Consider the following 21,933-nt stretch of genomic DNA (forward strand, 5'->3'; position numbering starts at 1 on the left):
CGTGTTTGCGTGTTTACATCACAGCCTGGTATGGAAACACTAATGTCTATGAATGGAAAAGGCTACAGAAAGTGGTGGATACAGCCCAGTTCATCAAAGGCAAAGTACCACTGAGTACAATTACATGGAGTGCTGCCACAAGAAGACAGTATCCATCAGCAAAGACCCACACTAGCTAGACCATGTCCTTTTCCTACTGTCACCATTGGACAGGAGGTATAGAAACCTTAGGTCCCACACTATCTGGTTCAGGAACCATTATTACTCTACAACCATCAGTTTCCTGAACCAGCATTGATAACTTCAATCATCACTTCTCTGAACTGATTCTACGACTCATTTTCAAGGGCTCTTCACAGCTCATGCTCTCAGTTTTATTTTTATTTGTTGTTTATCTTCTTTTGCACATTGGTTTTTTGTCACTCTTTGTCTGCTTATGTAAAGTTTTTCATAAAATTCTACTGTATTTGTTTTTCCTCGTATGCCTGCAAGAAAATGTATCTCAGCATAGTACATGGTAACATATACATACTTAAATAATAAATTCACTTTGAATTCTGCCTGTTTGTAACCATATGAAATAGTAGAAGATGGAATTCCTTAGTGTTAACTCCTTAGTTGGTACCCTTTATTTAGGAAATACAAAGTAGACAATTCGCCCATTGGCTTCATCACCATTTGAGTAGAACCCTTATAGCAGCATGACCAAATCAAGCAGACTGAATCTGTTCCATACTAAGTAAACCATAATGTTCTTGTTAAAAATGTTCTTCTTAAATTAAGAACAAAATACTTCACAACTGTGCATATGACATTGTCATTATTTTAATAATAACAGTAAATTATTGGCTCATCTTCTGACATCAGCAGCATAATGGAATACCCACTGCCTGCCAGCTGAAGACACCTCCAACAAATTCAAGAAGTTTAGTGCCATCTAGTACAAAGCAACCTCCTTGGTTGCTATACCATCTCCTACATTCATTTCCACCACCACAATGTATAGCTCCTGCAATGTGTATTATTTACAAAATGCATTGTAGTTATTTGTCAAGGCTACTTCAACACTAGCTCCCAAACTTTTTACCCCTGAAATCAAGTACTTCAAGGACAGTAGTTTATGCAAATACCGCTACCTGGAGTTTACCCACCAAACCTCCTGACTTGGAAGTTCTTTCATTGTTACTGAGTCTAATTCCCATCTCAAATAGTATTGTGGGAGTACTTTCATCATTGGTTCTAGGTAGCTTTCAACCAGAACTATCTCAAGGCTATTAGAGATAGTAAAAAGCACTGGCCTTGCTGATGATTTCTACACAATGAATGACTAATAGATAACACAACCCCTTCATCACTCACTTTCTACTGAGAACCGCATGTCAATTTCAAACAAATTACACTACCATTTGTGCAAGTAATCACCTCCATGATTCAGTGGATAAGTGCTCCATCTGGGGTCATACCAAGCCATTAGTTTTGTTCTGTGAGCCAGTTGAGTGAACAGGTACATACAGTATAAATTGAGGAGTAAGGTAGAGAATGCAGAATAATAAATATAGTCAGGATTTATATATTTGATTGCTATCCAATAACGAGTATGTGTCAATATCAATGGAATGTGCAAATTTGAGTTACTCCATCTTTCCATCATTTTCAAATACACAAATTTAAGAAAATTTTATTAATTGAAAAGGCAATCAAGCTGCATTTTAATCTCCCCATGACATGAGGTCAATCTCTGCATTGCCAACACAGTTTGTGGATTGGACTCTGCATTTCATGTTATATGTATTTCTGGTTATTCCTTTTTATTATTGCTATTTTGTATGATTTTGATCAAGGCAGATTTGCTCTGCAGCCTGCAGGCAACAAACAACACAGCACTGAACTGAACTGAACTAAACTGAACATTCCTAGACTGTTCAATGACTGTGTACTTGGATGTTTTATAGTCTGTGGTTTTTGCTTGTTTTTTTGCCATTCATGAGATTTGTTCTTTTTTAGCACATTGGATGTTTGATGTTTTCTTTGCACAGGTTCTATGATGTTTCTTTGTTTCTGGGCTGTCTGTGGGAAGATGAATCTCAGGGTTGTATACTGCATACCTACTTTGATAATAATTAGACTTTGAAACGGTGATCATGTGAGAGAATAGTTAAATATAATGTGTCAATTAAATGTGTCAGTTAGTTATTACTCACTAGTCAGTAAGGGTGTCTACAGGCAAATGTCTCATGTCTTTTACTTCTGATCTGCTACCAATTTTGACGGCCTTGATGGACAAGAATTATATCTGTCAACAGATGCTGTGCTAAAAAGGATATAAAATGGGGACATTACAAAAAATAGTGGCATTACATTTTTTGAAATGATGGGAAATGATCGTTAACAAGCATATAGATAAGATAACTTGGTAGTGCAGAGTGATAAGGCAATACCTTCCTCAACTGAAGAACAAAATTACCAACACACACAAAATGCTGGTGGAACACAGCAGGCCAGGCAGCATCTATTTACCATCAAAACAAAATTACCATCTCAAACATTATATGAAAATAAATCTGAATTCCATAAATATATTTTATGCTATCAATACCAACTGGTGTTGTTGCATCTCTTTGGTTGCCAATTTAGAATAGAAATGCTTTCTATTTTCTATTTATCATGCAGAATGAAAACAAATAATTGGTGGAAGTTTACCCTACCCATCCACAGCAATATTTGGAAAACTTGCTCTGGGGTTCCAATAAGAAAGCTCGTTCTTCCATGGTTGTGCTTGTTTGAAACTTTGGCTGACAATTTCCTCTGAATGCCATATATAACAGTTTTGACTGCAATAGCAAATTAAATTGAGACTTTGCTTCATTCCCAGAATTGATTGGGTCATTGGTATACTCTATGTACACCAACTAACCTAGAATACCTTTTTAAATCTGCCTTGCCCAAGTAAGGCCTTTAACTTATGCACTGCTCTGATGCAGGCAGCACAAAGAAAGTAATGGGGAGGAGTTAACGTTGCAGTAGTCTTAACCAAAGGAGAACCAGTGGAGAACAACTGCATTAAGTGATGTACCCATGTCTCTTTCTTTGGATAACTATATTTTTAAAAACATCATGAATTGAAATCATTTATGTAGATATTTAAAAAAAATATATATATAGATATAATCATCTTACTTTGTACACTGTATATGACAGGACAATACTTACTCATCATTCAGAGACTGTGCTGTGGACCCACATAGTTCTCCACGAAGATCAGCATTTGCAGAACTGTCACAGTCTAATACTGATGGCTGAGTTAAGGAAGGCACACTGTGTTGCTTTATTGAAACTGAAGTGCTTTCATCTTTGGTAAAAGGTGCCTCATTGGTCTTTTCCAGATCATCACTTACAGCTGTTTTGGGATATTGAATGAAGTTATAAGTATCATCGAGATATTCCTTCAGCTGCAATTTTTCGCTGCTACCAGAACTACTGATGTCACTTTCAGAATTGTATACTTCATCTGCAAGCCTCTGCACATATTGGCTTGGTCTCTGAGCCTCTGTTGCATCCTTATTCAGATCCTGGGTCAATGCTGATTCTATAAAAAAAAACAAAAAGATTGCCATTTGGCAGATTATAATGTATGAATGTTCACTGCATTTAAACTTTCCTAATGTCTGAGTCTTGCAAGACCTTGTTTTGCATTTTGAAGGTGAAAACATTGCCTCCCCATCCGAGGTAATTATCACAATGAAATCTTTCAAAGAGTGTGAGTGCCTGCCCCTCCTTTCCATGCTTTTCTATATCGGCTTTCCCTTCAGATGTATAGTCCTTCTCCTCCTTGCTGTCTCTTGGCTCACTTACTCTTTGTGGCCCTGTCATTCCATTAGCCCTGCTCTTTTCTTTTCTCCTCTGCTCTGCAAAAATCCTATTTCCACCCTCCCTCCTTCCACAATCACTAATTTGCTAAATGCTCAATGAGTATCTTGGAACTAACTTTAAATTCTTTGCATTCTGTATATTTTGAATGAGTATTTCACTAACTTAAAATTGGCTTTTGGAACACATCTAGGAATATAATTAATCAAACTTCCATGGAAACAGTGATGGCTAACCAGGTACGGTTTTCACAGCACTTCCCTGATCAGTGGTAATGCTTATAAGGAGCAACAAGGAAAAACCTACATCACTAACCAGTAATATACATGTCAAAAAATATTTCTGTATGTCACAAAAGTCAAAGTATCCAAACAAGAAAATCTGCAGATGCTGGAAGTCCAAAGCAACACACAGAAAATGCTGGAGGAACTCAACAGACCAAGCAGCATCTATGGAAAAGAGTACACAGTCGACGTTTCAGGCCAAGACCCTTCCTCAGGACTCAGTATCCAGTTTGTACTTCAAATTGGTGAAGCTGTTACTTACAGAGGACAAACAAAACTGAGAAACATATCATTAGGAATCATCTCTTCCCATAACCTGATTAGAGAAAATTTATTTTGTCCTGTAATATTTCTTGGTTGCTATCTAATTTGTAATCAACATGAGAAGGTGAATCTTAATCCTGAATAGTTACTTTTCTGTTTAGAATTTCTTGTATGGAACCTTATCAAATTCTTCTGCAAGTTCAGACAGCCAACATCCAAACTATTATAATCAATATTCCATGTAAGGAAAGCTCATGCCATGAATTTGAAATAAACTTGACTTAACTGATGCTTGCTAGATTAGCATTTAGAAAACTGTAAATAGATTTGGAAGAATGTAGTGCAAAAAATCAGACTGGGCTTTGTTCAGCTATGTGTACAGCAACACACGATAAAAAGCAAACAGATTAAGATCTGCGAGCAGACAATTATAGTCAATTGCAATGTCTGCCATTGTCAAATGGCAGCCTGCCTGGCATTCAGGGTTAAGACTAAAATCTATCATTGGTTGAGATTTTAGGTGTTAATGCTGGACACATACTACTGCCAATGACTCGAAGTTGGAGTGGAGCATGGAAATGAGACAAGAGGGAAAATTTTATACTGCATTTTAGGTAGCCCAATTCATTACAGAAAGGTTAATACACCACACAGAATTTTCATCCAGACTGAAGACCATCTCCAATATTTTGCATTTTAACTGTAGAGTTAAAATCAATTCAGCTGATCCGATTCCATGGTGTTACACTGCCCCTTCAGCTTGCACATGAAAAATCAAGATCAAGTTAATGTTCACTGCATGCAGGATAGTGAGGACTGTTTGGACCTGAATAGTTTAAACAAAAAAAAAGGAAGTACAGGTTATTTTTCTATTTCACACTCTCCTGCAGAGTAAGGGTTGACAATATTAAGAAGTGGGAAACAGAGACAGAGAGAGAAGAGTAAAGAGAGGGAAACAAAGTAAAATAGTGAATAGAGAGGAAGAAGGGAGACGGGACAAGTAGGCAAAGGTAATGGAGAAACAGAATAGATGTTAGTGGGAAAATGAATGGGGTTTAAAGGAGCAAGGCTGGAATATCTAGGTTATGTGGAGGAAAACAGTCCATGAAACTTCCCTAGCAGAGATTGCAGCCAAATAGGATTTGTTTATTCAAAAATCTATCAAATTTGCCAGAGGACCTCAGTGGGTCAGGCAGTCTCTGCAGAGGAAAATGGACAGTCAATGTCTTGGGTTAACACCCTTCATGTGGAAGGGTCCAACAACACACACACATTCACATCCAGCAGTTTGTTTTTTGTTCCAGATTACAGAATCTGCAGTCTCTTGTGTCTGTCTCTATTTAAAGAATGAACAAAGTGAAAAGGGATGACACCAGCAAGAAATGGCAAAAATACCATGTTTCTCTGAAGGAAATGCTTACGCTTCAACACAAGACCAAGAGTGACATTCACACCAAAGTGTATTGCAACACAACTGCATTAGAAAGCCTGGGTATTATGGTGGGTAGCAGTTAGCATAATGCTTTTTAGTGCCAGCAACCGAGGTTCAATTCCTGCTGCTGCCTGTAACGAGTTTGTATGTTGTCCTTGTAACCATGGGGTCTCCTCCAGGTATTCCTGTTTCCTCCCACGTTCCAAAGACATATTGGTTTGTAAGTTGTGGGCAAGCTACGTATAATCCAAAAATGTACTGGTTAGTAAGTTGTGGCAAACAATGCTAGTGCTGAAGCATGGCCACACTTGTGGGTTGTCCCCAGAACATTCAGCCTATGTTGGTCGTTGACACAAATGACAAATAAATGCACATGTGACAAATAAAGCTAATCTTTGAAATAGGCACTGAAGACAAGATGTCTGGGATTCAATAATGGTCTCATTTCAGTAAAGCAATAGATCCATAGATTTTAAAAATTGTTTTAAAATGATATTTCTCTTACAATTAACAAGGCACAGAGAATAGGTTCATACTGAGTGTTTATTTGTATGGTATGTAATTTTCTTTCAAATTTTCCTGCAGCGCCACCTCCTGTAAAAGGAATGTAATTGCTTACATCCAGGGTGAGTGCATGGATTGTTCAGTTAGCTCTTGTTAAATTCTGATCATTTTAATTGGCTACTAATGTATCACTTGTGAACTGATACAGCAAAAGATGGTGGACCAGATCTGAAATGGAAATTTGTTACTTGCAGTAAGAGCATAATTTGACCAACAAGTCTCCGCAGTTTGACTGCAAAAGTGAATTTTAGGCAATTCATTGCTTCAGATTGTGACACTTAACAAAAATTATATCCATAAGATAGTTTTACTTTATTTTTCAATCTGCCAGTTTGCAAATATCTTTACATTTACAGTTTTTACATTTGCAAAGTTATCTAATTCATGTTCGTAGTTATGTCACCAAAATAGGTACAATTCAGATTCACTTATTATTCACATGTATATCGAAAGACAGTGAAATGTATCATTTGCATTAACAACAATTAATAGTGAGGCTTTGTTAGTAATTAATTGCAAGCTTTTTAACAGTGACTGATGAGACAACTTGCAACCTGAGCATACTAGTCAACCCTGAACTTAGCTTCTGATCTCTATCAATGAACGATTTACTCTTGACATCCCCTAATTTCTACATGCTAATTCTTGATAATGACGTAACATTCCATCATCAAAACACCTGTCGACCTAAAACTGCCGCTGCTGCCTGATGCCTAGACTGAGATGAGGCAGTTTTCTAAATTAAATGCAGGTATACCAAAGTCATTGGCTTCAAGTTCGAGTTTATTATCATTCAAATGTACATATGTATACAGTTAAACAAAACAATATTCCTCTGGGACCTAGGTGCAAAACACAGTATACATATCACACACAGCACATAAGATATTAACACATTAGTATTAACAGATTTTTTTAAATTCTGTAGATGTACACATTGATATAAAGTGTATATATGTCATATAGTTAAATATACAATAGTATAATGCTACAGGGGCTGTCATAAATAGTGTATACTAGGTTGTAGCAGGGTGTTCATAAATCTCACAGCCTGGGGGAAGAAGCTATCACCCACCCTAACAGTCCTTGTTTTTGTACTGCAGTACCTTCTGCCTGATGGTGGGAGGTCAAAGACATTGTGGGACAGATGGGAGGGGCCCTTGACAAAGCTGAGGACTGTGTGAATGCAGCGCTTCTGGTATACATCCTGAATGAGGGGCGAGGGAGGGAGGGATACCCAAATGATTCTCTCAGTAGTCCTCACAATCCATCGCAGGATCTTGTAGTCAGATGTCTGGCAATTCCCGCACCAGATGGTGATACACCTAGTCAGGACACTCTCAATGGTGTTCTAGTAGAATGTGGTTAGAATGGGGGCGGGGAGCCTTGGTCACCTCAATCTACTCAGGAAGTGGTAGCGTTGCTGCGCTTTCTTGACCAAAAAGGTGGTGTTGAGGGACCAGATGAGACATTCCACAATGTGCACTCAAAGACACTTGGTGCTCCTGAATCTCTCGACGGAGGAGCTGTCGATGTGCAGCAGGGAGTGGTCAACCTGTGCCTTCTTGAAGTTGGCAATCATCTCTTTAGTACTGTCCACATTGTCTCAAGTTGTTGTGTTTGCTCCAGTCCCAGTCCACAAGCCTCTCTACCTCCTCTCTCTGTGCCAACTCATCATTGTTGTGGATGAGGTGTCATCAGCAAATTTAATGATGTGATTACAGCTGGATCTAGCATTACGATCATGCATCAAGAGTGTGAACAACAGCAGGATGAGCATGCAGCCCTGGGAGGCCCTGGTGCTCAGCATAATGAAGCTGGAGATGTTGCTGTCTGAGGTCTCACCATCAACAACTCCAAGACTCAGTTAAAGAGGAATGTGTTGAGATAGTTTATCCACCAGCTTCTGACAACTGATTGTATTAAAGCTGAACTGAAGTCGGTGAACAACATTCTGACGTAGGAGATGCCGTTCTCTAGACGGGACAGGATTGAGTAGATGGCAGAGGCTATTTCATCTGGGTGGACCTACTTGGGTGATATGCAAACTTGTAGGGGGTCCAATGAAGGCAGGATTTAATGCCGTTCATGACCAGCTGCTCCATGCACTTCATTATTATTGAGGTCTATGCTACTGGATGGTAGTCATTAAAGCAGATTACTGACGACCCCTTGGGCACAGGAATGATGATGGTGGCCTTAAAGCCTGCATGGATAGTGGATTGTTTCAGAGAGATGTTGAAGATATTCGTGGGAATATCTGCTTGTTGGGTTGCACAGCCTCTCAGCACCTGAGCAGGTATGTTATCTGGCCGCCTAGCTTTGTGGGGGTTGACCCTGACTACAGTCGTCATCACATCAGTTGTGGCCACTCCTCAGGAGGTAGGGAGGCATTCCTCATCGGCACATCATTCAGTGCAGCAATCTCTGTGTAGAAGACATTCAATCTATTATGACGAGGGGTGTCACTGTCACTGACGTGTATTGTCGTCTTCTCAACCATTCTCCATCACAAGCTCTCATCTCTCAGGATTAAATCCACCTCAGAATGAACTAGATTGCAAGCAGTCTGGGTGGCTTGTTATTCTATGAATTAACCTTCCAAACATGTGTCTTCTTCAACCAAACAAATATCTTGTTCCATCTTTACAAAACTGCATGCCCTTACCCTCTCTCAGTCCACCTGGCATAGAAGCATGCTTTTGCTACTTCCAAATTTGTGCAGATCTTTTCATTTCCTACCCTTCATGACCTCCATCCAAAGTAATATATGTTTGATGATCTAGACTGGTATTTAATCAGCAAATACATCTATTTCAAAATTCTTCGGCATGGATTTCACTGCGGTGTGGTATGGACAATTGAAAGGCACAATTTATTTGAATCATTGAAAAGATCGTTTGGAACTTAATGAATCAATTATTCTCCAATTCACATTGCTCTCCAAACTTCTTATATATTGCTTGTATTTGTAGTTACTTAATATGATAAGATATTTCCATAAGACCATAAGATATAGGAGCAGAATTAACTCGTTTGGCCCATTGAGTCTGCTCCGCCGTTTCATCATGGCTGATCCACTTTTCCTCACAGCCCCAATGTCTTGCCTTCTCCCCGCATCCTTTCAAGCCTGAACTAATCAAGAATTTATCAACCTCTGCCTTAAAGACTTGGCCTTCATTGCTGCCTGTGGTAATGAATTCCACAGATTCACCATACTCTGGCTGAAGAAATTACTCCTCATCTCCATCCCTCTATTTTGAGGCAGTGTCTTCTGGTCTTAGACACTCCCACCACAGGAAACATCCTCTCCCTGATGAAGATGGCTGAGCTTGTCATTGAAACATTGGTTATAAACGATACCTGTACCCAGCTGGAAACACAAAAAGAGTTTGTTCATTATACATCCTCTCCACATTTACTCTATCAAGTCCTTTCTCCACTCGATAGGCTTCAATTAGGTTACTAATCATTCTTCCAAATTCATGTGAATACAGCCCCAGAACCATCAAATGCTCTTCATATGACAAGCTGTATAGTTCTGGAATCATTTTTGTGAACTTCCTTTGAACCCCCTCCAGTTTCAGCATATCCTTTCTAAGATAAGGGGCCCAAAACTACGCACGTCTGGTTACCTAGGCCTGTGCAAAAAAAAAGGTATGACTTGCAAAGGGCTATTTCAAGAGCAAAGAAACAATTCCCAGCGAGGTTGGAGGGGACATCGGATGCACGTCAACTCTGGCAGGATTTGCAGGACATTACTTCCTACAAAGTGAAACCCAATAGCATGACTGTCAGCAAGGCTTCACTACCAGATGAGTTCAACACCTTTTATGCCCGCTTTGAAAGGAAGAATATAACTACAGCTGTGAAGATCCCTGCTGCACCTGGTGACCCTGTTATCTCTGTCTCAGAGGCCGATGTCAGGAGGGTGAACCCTCGTAAGGTAACAGGCCCTGATGGAGTACCTGGTAAGGCTCTGAAAACTTGTGCCAGCCACCTGATGGGTGTATTCAAGAACATTTTCAACCTCTCTTTGCTATGGTCAAAAGATCCCACCTGCTTCAAAAGGACAACAATTATACCAGTGCCCAAGAAGAGTAGTGTGAGTTGTCTTAATGACCAGCAGGTAGCACTCACATCTACTGTGATGAAATGCTTTGAGAGATTGTTCATGGCTAGAATCAACTCCTGCCTCAGCAAGGACCTGGACCCACTGCAATTTTCCTATCACTACAACAGGTCTACAGCAGATGCAATCTCAATGGGTCTTCACATGGCCTTAGATCATCTGGACAATACAAACACCTATGTCAGGATACTGTTCGCTAACTATGCTAAACAGTACTGATCGATAAGCTACTGATCCTGGGGTCTCTGTACCTCCCTCTGCAATTGGATCCTCAACTTCCTAACCAGAAGACCACAATCTGTATGGATAGGCATGAATAATTCCTCCTCACTGATGATCAACACTGACGCACCGCAGGGATGCGTGCTTGGTCCACTGCTCCACTCTCTCTAGACCCATGACTATGTGGCTAAGCATAGCTCAAATGCTATCTATATGTAACACCCTGGGAAAGAGTTCACTGTTAACATAATAGTTTTTCTATAGAAGCAGTGTTTGGTCACAGTTAAAGATAACGGGTGCTTTGGAACGTGAGCCATCCAATGTAAGCGGTGTGTTTTTCGTGTTGTGTGCCGGACACCGGTGTGAGCTGGGTCTTTTGCTCAGTGGAATATGAAGGGAGAAGACGCCGGAGAGAAGAGGTTGTAGGACTCGACCTGGAGCAGGACCATGATTTGATGAAGCCTGGGGAGATCGAAGGAGGTACAGCGAAGGGGAAACCGTGAGCTCCAACTTGTGCACATTAGACTGTTTCATTAAAATGGGCCCTTTTCTTTTTTTTGCTTTTTCTTTACTAACCCTTTAGTCAAAATAAGAATTATAAAGCCAAATCATTTAATTGTATGCGGTGTATTCTCTGTTATTTCGTGGTACTTATTTGTAACAGGGTAACAAATCACACAACATCCACACAAACAAGGGTTTTGGGTGGGCTTGCACCTTGATCTCACATGATTGGCTGGGATGGAGACTGTCTTCCCTAGACTTACGCAGCCTATAGAACCAGAATGTTTCATAGAAATTTGCTGATGATGGAACCATTGCTGGCAATATCTCAGATGGAGATGAGAGGGCGTACAGGAGTGAGATATACCAGTAAGTCGAGTGGTGTCACAGGTACAGCTTTGCACTCAACATCAGTTAGACCAAAGAGCTGGCTATGGACATCAGAAAGGGGAGGACTAATGATCACAAACTAATCCTTACAGAGGGATCAGAAGTGGAAAGGGTGAGCAATTTCAATTTCCTGGGTGCCATTAACTCTGAGGATCTAACTTGGTCCCAAAATATCAATGCTGTTATAAAGAAGGCAAGACAGTGGTTATATTTCATTAGGAGTTTGAGGAGATTTGGCTTGTCACCTAAAACACTTGAAAACTTCTACAGATGTACTGTGGAGAGCATTCTGACAGGCTGCATCACTGTCTGGTATGGGAGTGGTGGGGGGTGGGGGGTGGGGTGTTACTGCACAGGATTGAAAGAAGCGAAAGAAAGCTGTAAAATTAGTCAACTCCATCTTGGGTACCAGCCTCCATAGTATCCAAGACATCTTCAAGGAATGGTGTTCAAGAGAGGCAGCGTCCATCATTAAGGACCCCCATCACCCAGGATATGCCCTCTTCGCATTGTTATCATCAGGAAGGAAGTACATATGCCTGAAGGCACACACTCAGTGATTCAGGAACAGCTTTTTCCCCTCAGCAATCCAATTCCTAAATGGACATTGAACCCATGAACACTACTTTTGTTATTTCTGTTTTTGCAATATTTTTAATTTAACCATTATACATATATATACTTACTGTAATTGATTCACTTATTTTTTTTCCCAAGGTTATCATGTATTGCATTGCACTGCTGCCGCTAAGTTAACAAATTTCATGACATTGCCAGAGATATTAAACCTGATCCTGATTCCAACAATACTCCAAGTGAGGCCTCACCAGTTCTTTATAAAGTCTCAATATTACTTCCTTGCTTTTATACTCTATTCCCCTTGAAATGAATGCTAACATCGTATTTGCCTTCCTCACCATAGGCACAACTTGCAAATTAACCTTCCGGGAATCCTGCACAAGGACACCCAAGTCCCTTTGTGCCTCAATGTTTTTGTATTTTCTTTCCATTTACAAAATAGTCAACCCTTTCATTTCTTCTACCAAAGTGCATGACTGTACACTTCCCTACACTGTATTCCATCTGCCATTTCTTTGCCGATTCTCCTAATCTCTCTACTTCCTCAAAACGACCTGCCCCTCCACCTATCTTTGTATCATCTGCAAACTTTGCAACAAAACCATCAATTCCATGATCCAAGTCATTAACTTACAACATAAAAAGAATCAGCCCAACACAGACCGCTGCGGAACACCACTAGTCACCGGCAGCCAACCAGAAAAGGCTCCCTTTATTCTCACTCTTTGTCTCCTACCAATCAGCCGTAGCTTTATCCAAGCTAGAATCTTTCCTATAATAATTGTAGCTTGTTAAGGAGCCTCATGTGTAGCACCTTGTCAAAGGCATTCTAAAAATCCAAATACACAACATCAATGATTTTCCTTGGTCTATCCTTCTTCAAAGAATTCCTACAGATTTGTCAGGCAAGCTTTTTCCTTGAGGAAACTATGCTGACCATGGCCTATTTTATCATGTGCTTCCAAGTACCGTGAGACCTCATCCTTAATAATTGACTCCAACATCTTCTCAACCACAAAGGTCAAACTAACTGGTCTATAGTTTCCTTTCTTCTGCCTCGCTACCTTCTTGAAACGTGGAATAGCATTTGTAATTTTCCAGTCCTCTGGACCCACTCCAGAATCTAGTGATTCTTGAAAGATCATTACTAATGCCTCCATAATCTCTTCAGCTACCCCTGTCAGATCCCTGGGGTTACACCAACTGGTCCAGGTGACTTATCTATCTTCAGAGCTTTCAGTTTCCCAAGAAACTTCTCTCTAGTATTTGTAACTTTACACACTTCATGACCCCTGACACCTGGAACTTCCACAATACTGTTAGTGTCTTTCACAGTGAAGACTGATGCAAGATACTTACTCAGTTCGTCTGCCATTTCCTGGTCCCCCATTTCCAAAAGGGCTTGAATTGTAATCTTATAAATTTTATCAAGTAACATAATTTTGCTGCATCACAAATCTTCACAAAAGCTTATAACATTATGAAAGACATAAATATGCAGTAGGTATCTTTTTTCCATGGTCAAAATGACTTGTACTAGAGAACATGCATTTAAAGTAAAATGGAGCAGGCTGAAAGGAGATTTGCGGGCATTTTTATGTAGAGTAGTGTGTGCCTGGAATGTATTGCCAGGGGTGATGGTGGAGGCAGAAATGATAGACACAATGGAAAAGCTCTTGGATAAGCATATCAATATGCAGAGAATAGAGGGATATGGGCCATGCATAGGCAGAAAGGATTACATATCATGGGCTGAAAGGCCTGCTTCTGAGCTATACTGTTGTAAAGCCTAGATAAAGTGAAAGTGGAGAATATGTTTCCTATAGTGGAGAAGTATAGGACCAGAGGGCACAGCCAAAGAACAGAGGGAAATCAATTTAGAACAGAGGCGAAGAGGAATTTCTTCAGTCAGTGGGCAGTGAATAGGTGCAATTCAATGCCATAGATGGCTGTGGAGGCAAAGTCATTGGATATGTTTAAAGCAGAGGTTGATAGGTCCTTGATTAGTCAGGGTGTCAAAGGTTACCGTGAAACAATGGGAGAATAGGGTTGAGAGGGACGATAAATCAACTATGATGCAATAGCAGAACAGACTCAATGGGCTGAATGGTCTAATTCTGCTCCTCTCTCTTATGTTCTGTGTAAAAGCTCCCAACACCTTACAAATGAACCATCCACCACAATTTACAATAAAAGCATGTAAATATTGAATTAAGTTTTATACGAAAATGTTCTTCTTCACAAAAGCAGATCCTTTAAGGACTATACCAAGTTAAAAAGATACATTTGGCTCATAGTAATGAAAAGGTGAATGCCAAATCTTGTCTTGGGACAGAAGTTCTGCCAATATGATGTAAAACCATCATTTCTGCATTAAAATTAGAGACAGCATCATTCTTATTAATATAAACAACCTTTTCTTCAGTGGTATTTTAAATGAACTACCATGTACTTAAATGAGCATAAAGAAAATACTGACCAAAGAAAGCATTACCTAATTGAAAAATGCCGTTTCCCTTCAGGGTCATGTCAAAACTGCCAGCAAGTTGGACTGGATCCATGGACAATCTCTGAAACTGCTCAGGGGTCTGTACACATGCAGCAGGATTGTTAGGAATTTTATCTTCAACTGTCAGGTGATTCTTAACATCATTCTGCACTGTGCCTTCTTTCATTTCTTTCTTAATGGGCTCTAACTGAGCCACAGATAAAGCTAATTCTGAACTGCCAACTGAACCTTTTGCTGTAATATTCTTATTAATTTCTGTCCTTTCATTGTTACGTCTTGCAGGTTTAGAAGAGGTGATGGGAATGAGTGGCATTACTTCATTGCCTGGAAGCCCTGTCTTCCCGTCAATTATGTCAGAAAGAGTTTGGAAGTCTTGCCTTCCTGTGCTTGATGTGAGTAACTTCAAGTTGTCCATCACTGAATTACTCTGCACTGCTGTCACCGGTGCCACCTGTCTGTTTGGCTGAGGAGATAAAAAGCTCTCCATGGGCTGGTAATGGTTTTGTTGTGGACTTGAACATGTTCTATCTGTGGTCTCTGAAGTTTGCTGGCCCATGAAGTGAGTGGCAGTGTGATATAATCCCACCGACAGGTTTTTGCTAACAGTTGCATTGGTTTGACCTGATGAATTTCTTTCCTGGCGACAGAAAAAAAACACAAATATTACCTTGTAAATAATACAGTTTTGTTTCATTTAACTGAGGAAAATATTCAGTAAGTAACTAATATAAAATTCTTCACAAAGAAATATTTTGTCATTGGTATCTCTATTCAATGCAATTAATTCATTGTTCAATTTTAATTTTATTTTGCAGCCCAATAGATTTTTCAGTGTGGTTCTAAAATAGTCTCAAACTACATTTGTACAGACACATCAGTTTTCCACCAAACATGTTCCAACTTAGAATGTTAAGTTCCTTGCAATTAAATATGTAGACGGTAGATGTCTCCATTTGTGCAATAAATTCTACATTCAATGCTTCATTCCTGTCAGTGTCATTTATATAGAAGTAATACAAAATACAATAGAAATTATATTTTTATTACATACTACTTAAATTTTAATAACTATTTTCCTTGGTGAAACAAATTTCTCTTTTATGAGCTATATACTATCTTCATGCAAATATTTTGATTAAAATAGGAATTTGTGGGAAATATCTATAACTAAATAAACTTTTAAATAATTTATCATTTACTCAGCCTAAATCTCTACTTTTTTAATACTCAGGTAGGTACATTTGCATCTTTGCATTCATGCCAGTACTTTTTGATATCAATAAACAAATAAAAATGTTTACAAGCATTCAGAACATGTCAGAAATTGTCTGAGAAATATCTACTTTTCAAAAGGATCATTAAAAAATCTATTCATATGCAGCACATAAATTATAGAAATAAAACTTAGACCTTCAGTGACAAGATATTACACTGTACTATTTTCAGAGCATTAATTGAAACAGTTTATATAATGACTAGAAATGGGAAAATTAGCTGTACTTCACATAACACAATATATTATGCAAATAAAAATATTCTTATATTAAATCTAATTATGAAATTATCTGTAACCCCATCAAGTGGTATGATTAGACACAACAGAGAGTAGTGGAATACAGAAAAGTACACCATTAAGTGACACCAGACTCGGCTGATGCAATTTAACCCGATTTTTCCATTTTCGTTTACATCATTATTTAACTTAGCCATGATATATTAAAACTGATGCTGAAACCCCCATGGCATTGCTCTGTCAGTCAGAGGATGCTATGTTTTGTTTGGATAGCACAATGCCAACATTAACAGTCTCATTTTAGTTACAACAGATCCAGAGATGTCCCAGGAGATACTCCAGATCCAATTACGCAGGGTTACTCTCCATTCTATTTTTAGTTTCCATTTTCAACCCCTACTCTCGTTCTTTCCACTTTCACTCATTCAAAATTAGGTGCTGTGGTCTCAAGCAGAAGAATCTTCAGTTTTTTTTTTATTTTTGTCCTTTCCCTGATCCTTAACCTCTGTTGTTTCCCCATTCCCTATATCACATCACCATGAGATGACAGAGTAAGACCATTCAGCCCATTGAGCCTTCTCTACCATTCTATCATGTTGATTTATTTTTCCTCGCAACCCCATTTTCCTGCCTTCTCCCTGTAACTTTTGACATGCTTACTAATCAAACTCTGCTTGAAATATACCCAATGACTTGACCTCCATAGCCAAGTGGTAATGAATATCTATGAAGAACTTCAGGACTACAGAAAAGTCAGCATTTTATGGCAATTTGCCAAATCTCTAAAAAATTTATTCAAATCTGTGAAAAAAACACTTCATTATACCTTTTTATGCACTTTTCTATAAAGGGTGCCACATAATCCCAGAGTTCACCTGAGAAGCATATTTGAAGTTTAGATGAGACAAATAAAATAGGATGGGAAATGCTCTGAAATAAAGTATTACATAACCAGTGAGAAATGATATTGGCCCTGAGGAATAGGAAGAAGGATCAGCATGGATAAAGAAGACAGCTAACAACAGACAAAAGACGCCGGTTTATAGTGGTTTCGCAGCAAATTATTGTTCAGTGAATTAAAAATAAGAAAAAGGTAATAATGCTAATATAAAAATCATGGGGGACATTATTGTTCATATGGACTTAGTGTATCAGGTTGGCAAATATAGTTCAAGAAGTTAATCAAATTCATTGAGATAATTTTCTGGAACAACATCCCATGCAACCAACAATGAAATATTGTAGACTGTATATTTTGTAATGTGAAAGGGTGAATTAATAATCTCTTCCCCTAGAGAAAAGTGATCACAATACAGATAAATGTTGTCAAAAGACAGACATCTCAGTCAGAATTTTGCTTCTTCAACTTAAATAAAACCAATTAGAGAGCTCTAAGGATAGGCTGAGTGAGCCAGGGCTTTTCTCTCTGGAGTGAAGGCGGATGAGAAGTGATTAATATAAGTGTATATTTAGATGATAAGAGGTATAGATAGAGTGGATAGCAAGAGACCTTGTTTCCCAGGGTGAAAGTGGTTAATATGAGGGGGCATAATTTTAAGGTGATTAGAGGAAACTATGGGGGGGGGGGGATATGAGAGATAAGTTTTCTAACACAGAAAGTGGTGGGTGCACAGAATGCTCTGCAAGGAGTGGGAGAAGTGGCATATACATTAGGGGTATTTCAGAAACTCTTAGATGGTCAATAGATGATAGAAAAATAAAGGACTGTGTAGGAGGAAAGGGGAAGATAGACTTTAGAGTAGGTTAAAAGGTCAGCACAGCATAATGGGCTGAAGGGCCTGTACTGGCCTGTAGTGTTCTAAGAAAGATACGTTGGCCAGAGTTATTAAGACAATAAAAAGAACTTAAAGAAACACAATCAGGACACTGAGAAAGATTACCCATTCGGAGCTAATTTTAGAGGCAAAAGGTATGATCAGAGCAAAAGTCGCCCTATAAGAAGTGTGGTAAGTCTTAAGATTTGGACAACTTCAGGAGACAGCAACTAGTTCATTATTCCAGTTTCTTCTCTCCCTGTAAGCTTACATAACTATCTTTAAGCCTTCAGACAGAGTTCCAAAATAGATGGAATTTTGAAAGATCATCAGTAAAATATTCTTGTAGCCACCTTTTTAAGCATCCAAAGTGTTGGCCATCAGATCCAGGAGACTGATAAAGCGAGACATGATAGACTGGGAGTAAATTAGCAAGAATTACATTAGAAAAGATTGTATGTACCTCTGTATTTATAAAAGAGCAGTATCAAAATTAATAATGGGCCCCACAGTGACAAATTATAATAGAGAGAAAAAAACTTGCTAAAAATCATTAAAAAAACATTTTCTACCAGCCTTCATTGCAGAAAATGCCATCCATGTTGCGGGGAGTGTTCAGGAAACACAGGTTTATGACAATGAAGATCTAAATAGAAGTTCCTGGAGAAATTAATATAGCTTAAACCATTGGGATCTGATGGCCTACTCTCTCTCTGTTTACAAAATGTATTGAATATCAATTCAAAATTCTCTAGATTTCGGAACAGTCCCTGCAAATTTAAAGGTAACATGGTCATTTAAGAATATAGGGAGAGAAGGTAATCAGGACAAGGTTAGGCCACTTGGCCCATCCAGTCTGCTCTGCGATTCAGTCATGTCTAATTTACTTTCCCTCTCAACAACAGTCTCCTGCCTTCTCTCCATAACATTTAACATTCACTAATCAAGAATGTATCAACTTCCACTTTAAACATTCCCAGTTACTTGGTCTCCACGACCATCTGTGACAGTGAATTCCACAGTGATGTCCTTCTATCTTGAGGCTGTGTCCTCTGGTCCTAAACTCTCCGACTATTGAAACATCCTCTGCATATCCACTGTCTCTAGGCCTTCCAATATTTGGTATGTTTCAATGAGACCCACCCTCTAAATTCTAGCGAGTACAGGCCCAGAGCCATCAAACACTCCTCATACATTAACCCTTTCATTCCTGAGATCATTCTCGTAAATCTCCTCTGCACCCTCTCCAATGCCAGCACATCCTTTCCTAAATATGGAGCCCAAAACAGCTCACAATACTCCAAATGCAGTCTGACCCATACCTTATAAAGCCTCTTATATCCTTGCTTTTATATCCTAGTCTCCGTGAAATGAATACTAACATTGCATTTGCCTTCCTTACTACCAACTCAACCTGCAAATTAACCTTTAGGGAATCCTGCACTAGGAATCCCAAGTCCATTTGTGGCTCCAATATCTGAATTCACTCTCATTTAGAAAATAGTCTGTGCCTTTATTCCTTCTATCAAAGTGCATGGCCATACACTTCCCTACATTGTGTTCAATCAAAAAATAATTGGGAATGAAGGATTAGTTGGCTATGAATATGATCTGGCCTCCATAGCTGTCTGTGGCAGTGAATGCCACAGATTCAGCACCCTTTAGCAAAGAAATTTCTTCTCATCTCTGTTCTAAAAGGAAGTCCTTCAATTCTGAGGCTCTGCCCTCTGGTCCTAAACTTTCCCACTGTTGGAAACATCTTCTCTATGCTGACTTACTTGGGCCTTTCAATATTTGAAAGGGCTCAATGAGATCCCCCACTCATTCTTCTAAACTTAGTGAATACAGGCCCAGAACTATCAAATACTGCTCATACTTTAATCCTTTCATTCCTGAAATTATTCTTGTGAACTCCACTGGACCCTCTCCAATGCCAGCACATCTTTTCTTAGGTAAGAGACCCAAAGCTGCTCACAATACCCCTGAAGTAGTCTGACCAAATCTTTAGAAAGCCTCAGCATTACATCCTTGCTTTTATATTCTAGTCCTCTCAAAATGAATGCTGAAGTGCATTTGTCTTCCATTGTCTCAATTTGCAAGTTAACCTTTAGGAAATCCTGCACGAGGGCTCCCAAGTCCCCTTGTACCTTAGATTTCTGAATTTCTCCCATTTAAAAAATAATACTGTATATGCCTTTATTCCTCCTAACAAAGTGCATGACTGTACACTTCCCTACACTAAATTCCATCTGCCACTTCCTTGCGCATTCTCCTAATCTGTCTAAATCCTTCTGCAGACTCAGTGCTTCCTCAACACCACCTGCCCCCCCCCCATCTGCATACCTAGCCACAAAGCATCCTGCCAATCATCCAACTTCTGATCCATGCTAGTATCTTTCCTGTAATATCTTGGGCTCTCATCTTGTTAAGCAACCTTATGTGCGGCACATTGTCAAAAGTCTTCTAAAAATCCAAATAAACAACATCCACTGACAACAGGAATTCTGCAGATGCTGGAAATTCAAGCAACACACATAGAAGTTGCTGGTGAACGCAGCAGGCCAGGCAGCATCTTTAGGAAGAGGTGCAGTCAACGTTTCAGGCCGAAACCCTTCGTCAGGACTGATGCAGATGCTGGAAATTCAAGCAACACACATAAAAGTTGCTGATGAATGCAGCAGGCCAGGCAGCATCTCTAGGAAGAGGTGCAGTCGACGTTTCAGGCCGAGACCCTTCGTCAGGACTGATGCAGATGCTGGAAATTCAAGCAACACACATAAAAGTTGCTGGTGAACGCAGCAGGCCAGGCAGCATCTCTAGGAAGAGGTGCAGTCGACGTTTCAGGCCGAGACCCTTCTTCCTAGAGATGCTGCCCGAACATCCACTGACTCTCCTTTGTCTACCCTGTCTGTTATTTCCTCAAGAATTCCAACAGGTTTGGCAGGCAAGATTCCCCCTTAAGGAAACCATGCTGACTTGAGCCTATTTTATGATGTGCCTCCAAGTACCCTGAAACCCTATCTTTAATAATGGACTCCAACATCTTACCAACCACAGAAGTCAGGATAACTGGCTTGTAATTTTGGGGTAGAACTGGATTTTACACATGGACTCAGCAGTAACCTAGCAGGAGTCATGAAGTCATACAATATAGAAATGGGCCACTTAGCCCACCAAATCCACACTGACCAGTGGGCACCGACCCATATAAATCTCATTGTCCAGCACTTGATCCTTTGCTTCAATGCCCAGGAGATCAAGTGCTCTTCCAGACACCACTTATGCTGAGTCACAGAGCCATGTACTGATATGATTATATCAGGCTAGAAGGCTGCAACTCAAGTATGTGTAAAAGAGGAAGAACTTGCCTATTATGAGAGATGCCGGGTCTCTGAGTGCCTATTCAAGATGGCAAAATACTATAATGATCAAAGGACGTACCATATTCCTTGGGACCAAAGTAACTGAAGAATGTTAACTGGCAGAAAAGATGTTTGACCTTGAATACTCAAAGGTACAAAAAAAGGGCATTTATGGAGAGACCAGCACAGAGAAACAGTAGTTGATCATATTGCTACACGGCTTCAATTATCCAAGCTTATCCTGATCTCTGATGCTGTATGTAATCAGAATCAGAATCAGGTTTATTATCTCTGACATATGTCATAAAATTTGTTGCTTTATGGCAGCAGTGCAGTGCAATATATACAAGATAATATAAAATACAATAAGAATTATATAAAAAGATAAATAAGTAGTGCAAAAAGAGAGCAAAAATAGTGAGGGAGTGTTCATGGACTCTTTGTCTGTACAGAAATCTGATGGCAGAGGGGAAGAAGCTTTTCCTAAAACACTGAGTATGTGTCTTCAGGCTTCTGTAATTCCTCTTTGATAGTAG

At 39.4% G+C, this 21,933-nt stretch overlaps 1 protein-coding gene across 4 annotated transcripts in view; it reads right to left on the reverse strand.

The window, feature by feature from the left end:
* kiz (kizuna centrosomal protein) overlaps positions 1-21,933 on the reverse strand; it is a 213,442-nt gene that overhangs the window by 93,560 nt on the left and 97,949 nt on the right. For 3 of the 4 annotated variants that reach the window (XM_063056239.1, XM_063056240.1, XM_063056243.1), the window contains 2 exons: positions 14,718-15,384; positions 3,211-3,586 (listed from right to left, as the gene is read on the reverse strand). In XM_063056239.1, the coding sequence (XP_062912309.1) occupies positions 3,211-3,586; positions 14,718-15,384 (1,043 nt within the window). The remainder of the gene's footprint in view (positions 1-3,210; positions 3,587-14,717; positions 15,385-21,933) is intronic. The other variant, XM_063056241.1, reaches the window with a different exon arrangement.

The sequence above is a fragment of the Mobula hypostoma genome, chromosome 8, assembly GCF_963921235.1.
Source record: "Mobula hypostoma chromosome 8, sMobHyp1.1, whole genome shotgun sequence".
In the NCBI taxonomy this organism is placed as follows: domain Eukaryota; kingdom Metazoa; phylum Chordata; class Chondrichthyes; order Myliobatiformes; family Myliobatidae; genus Mobula; species Mobula hypostoma.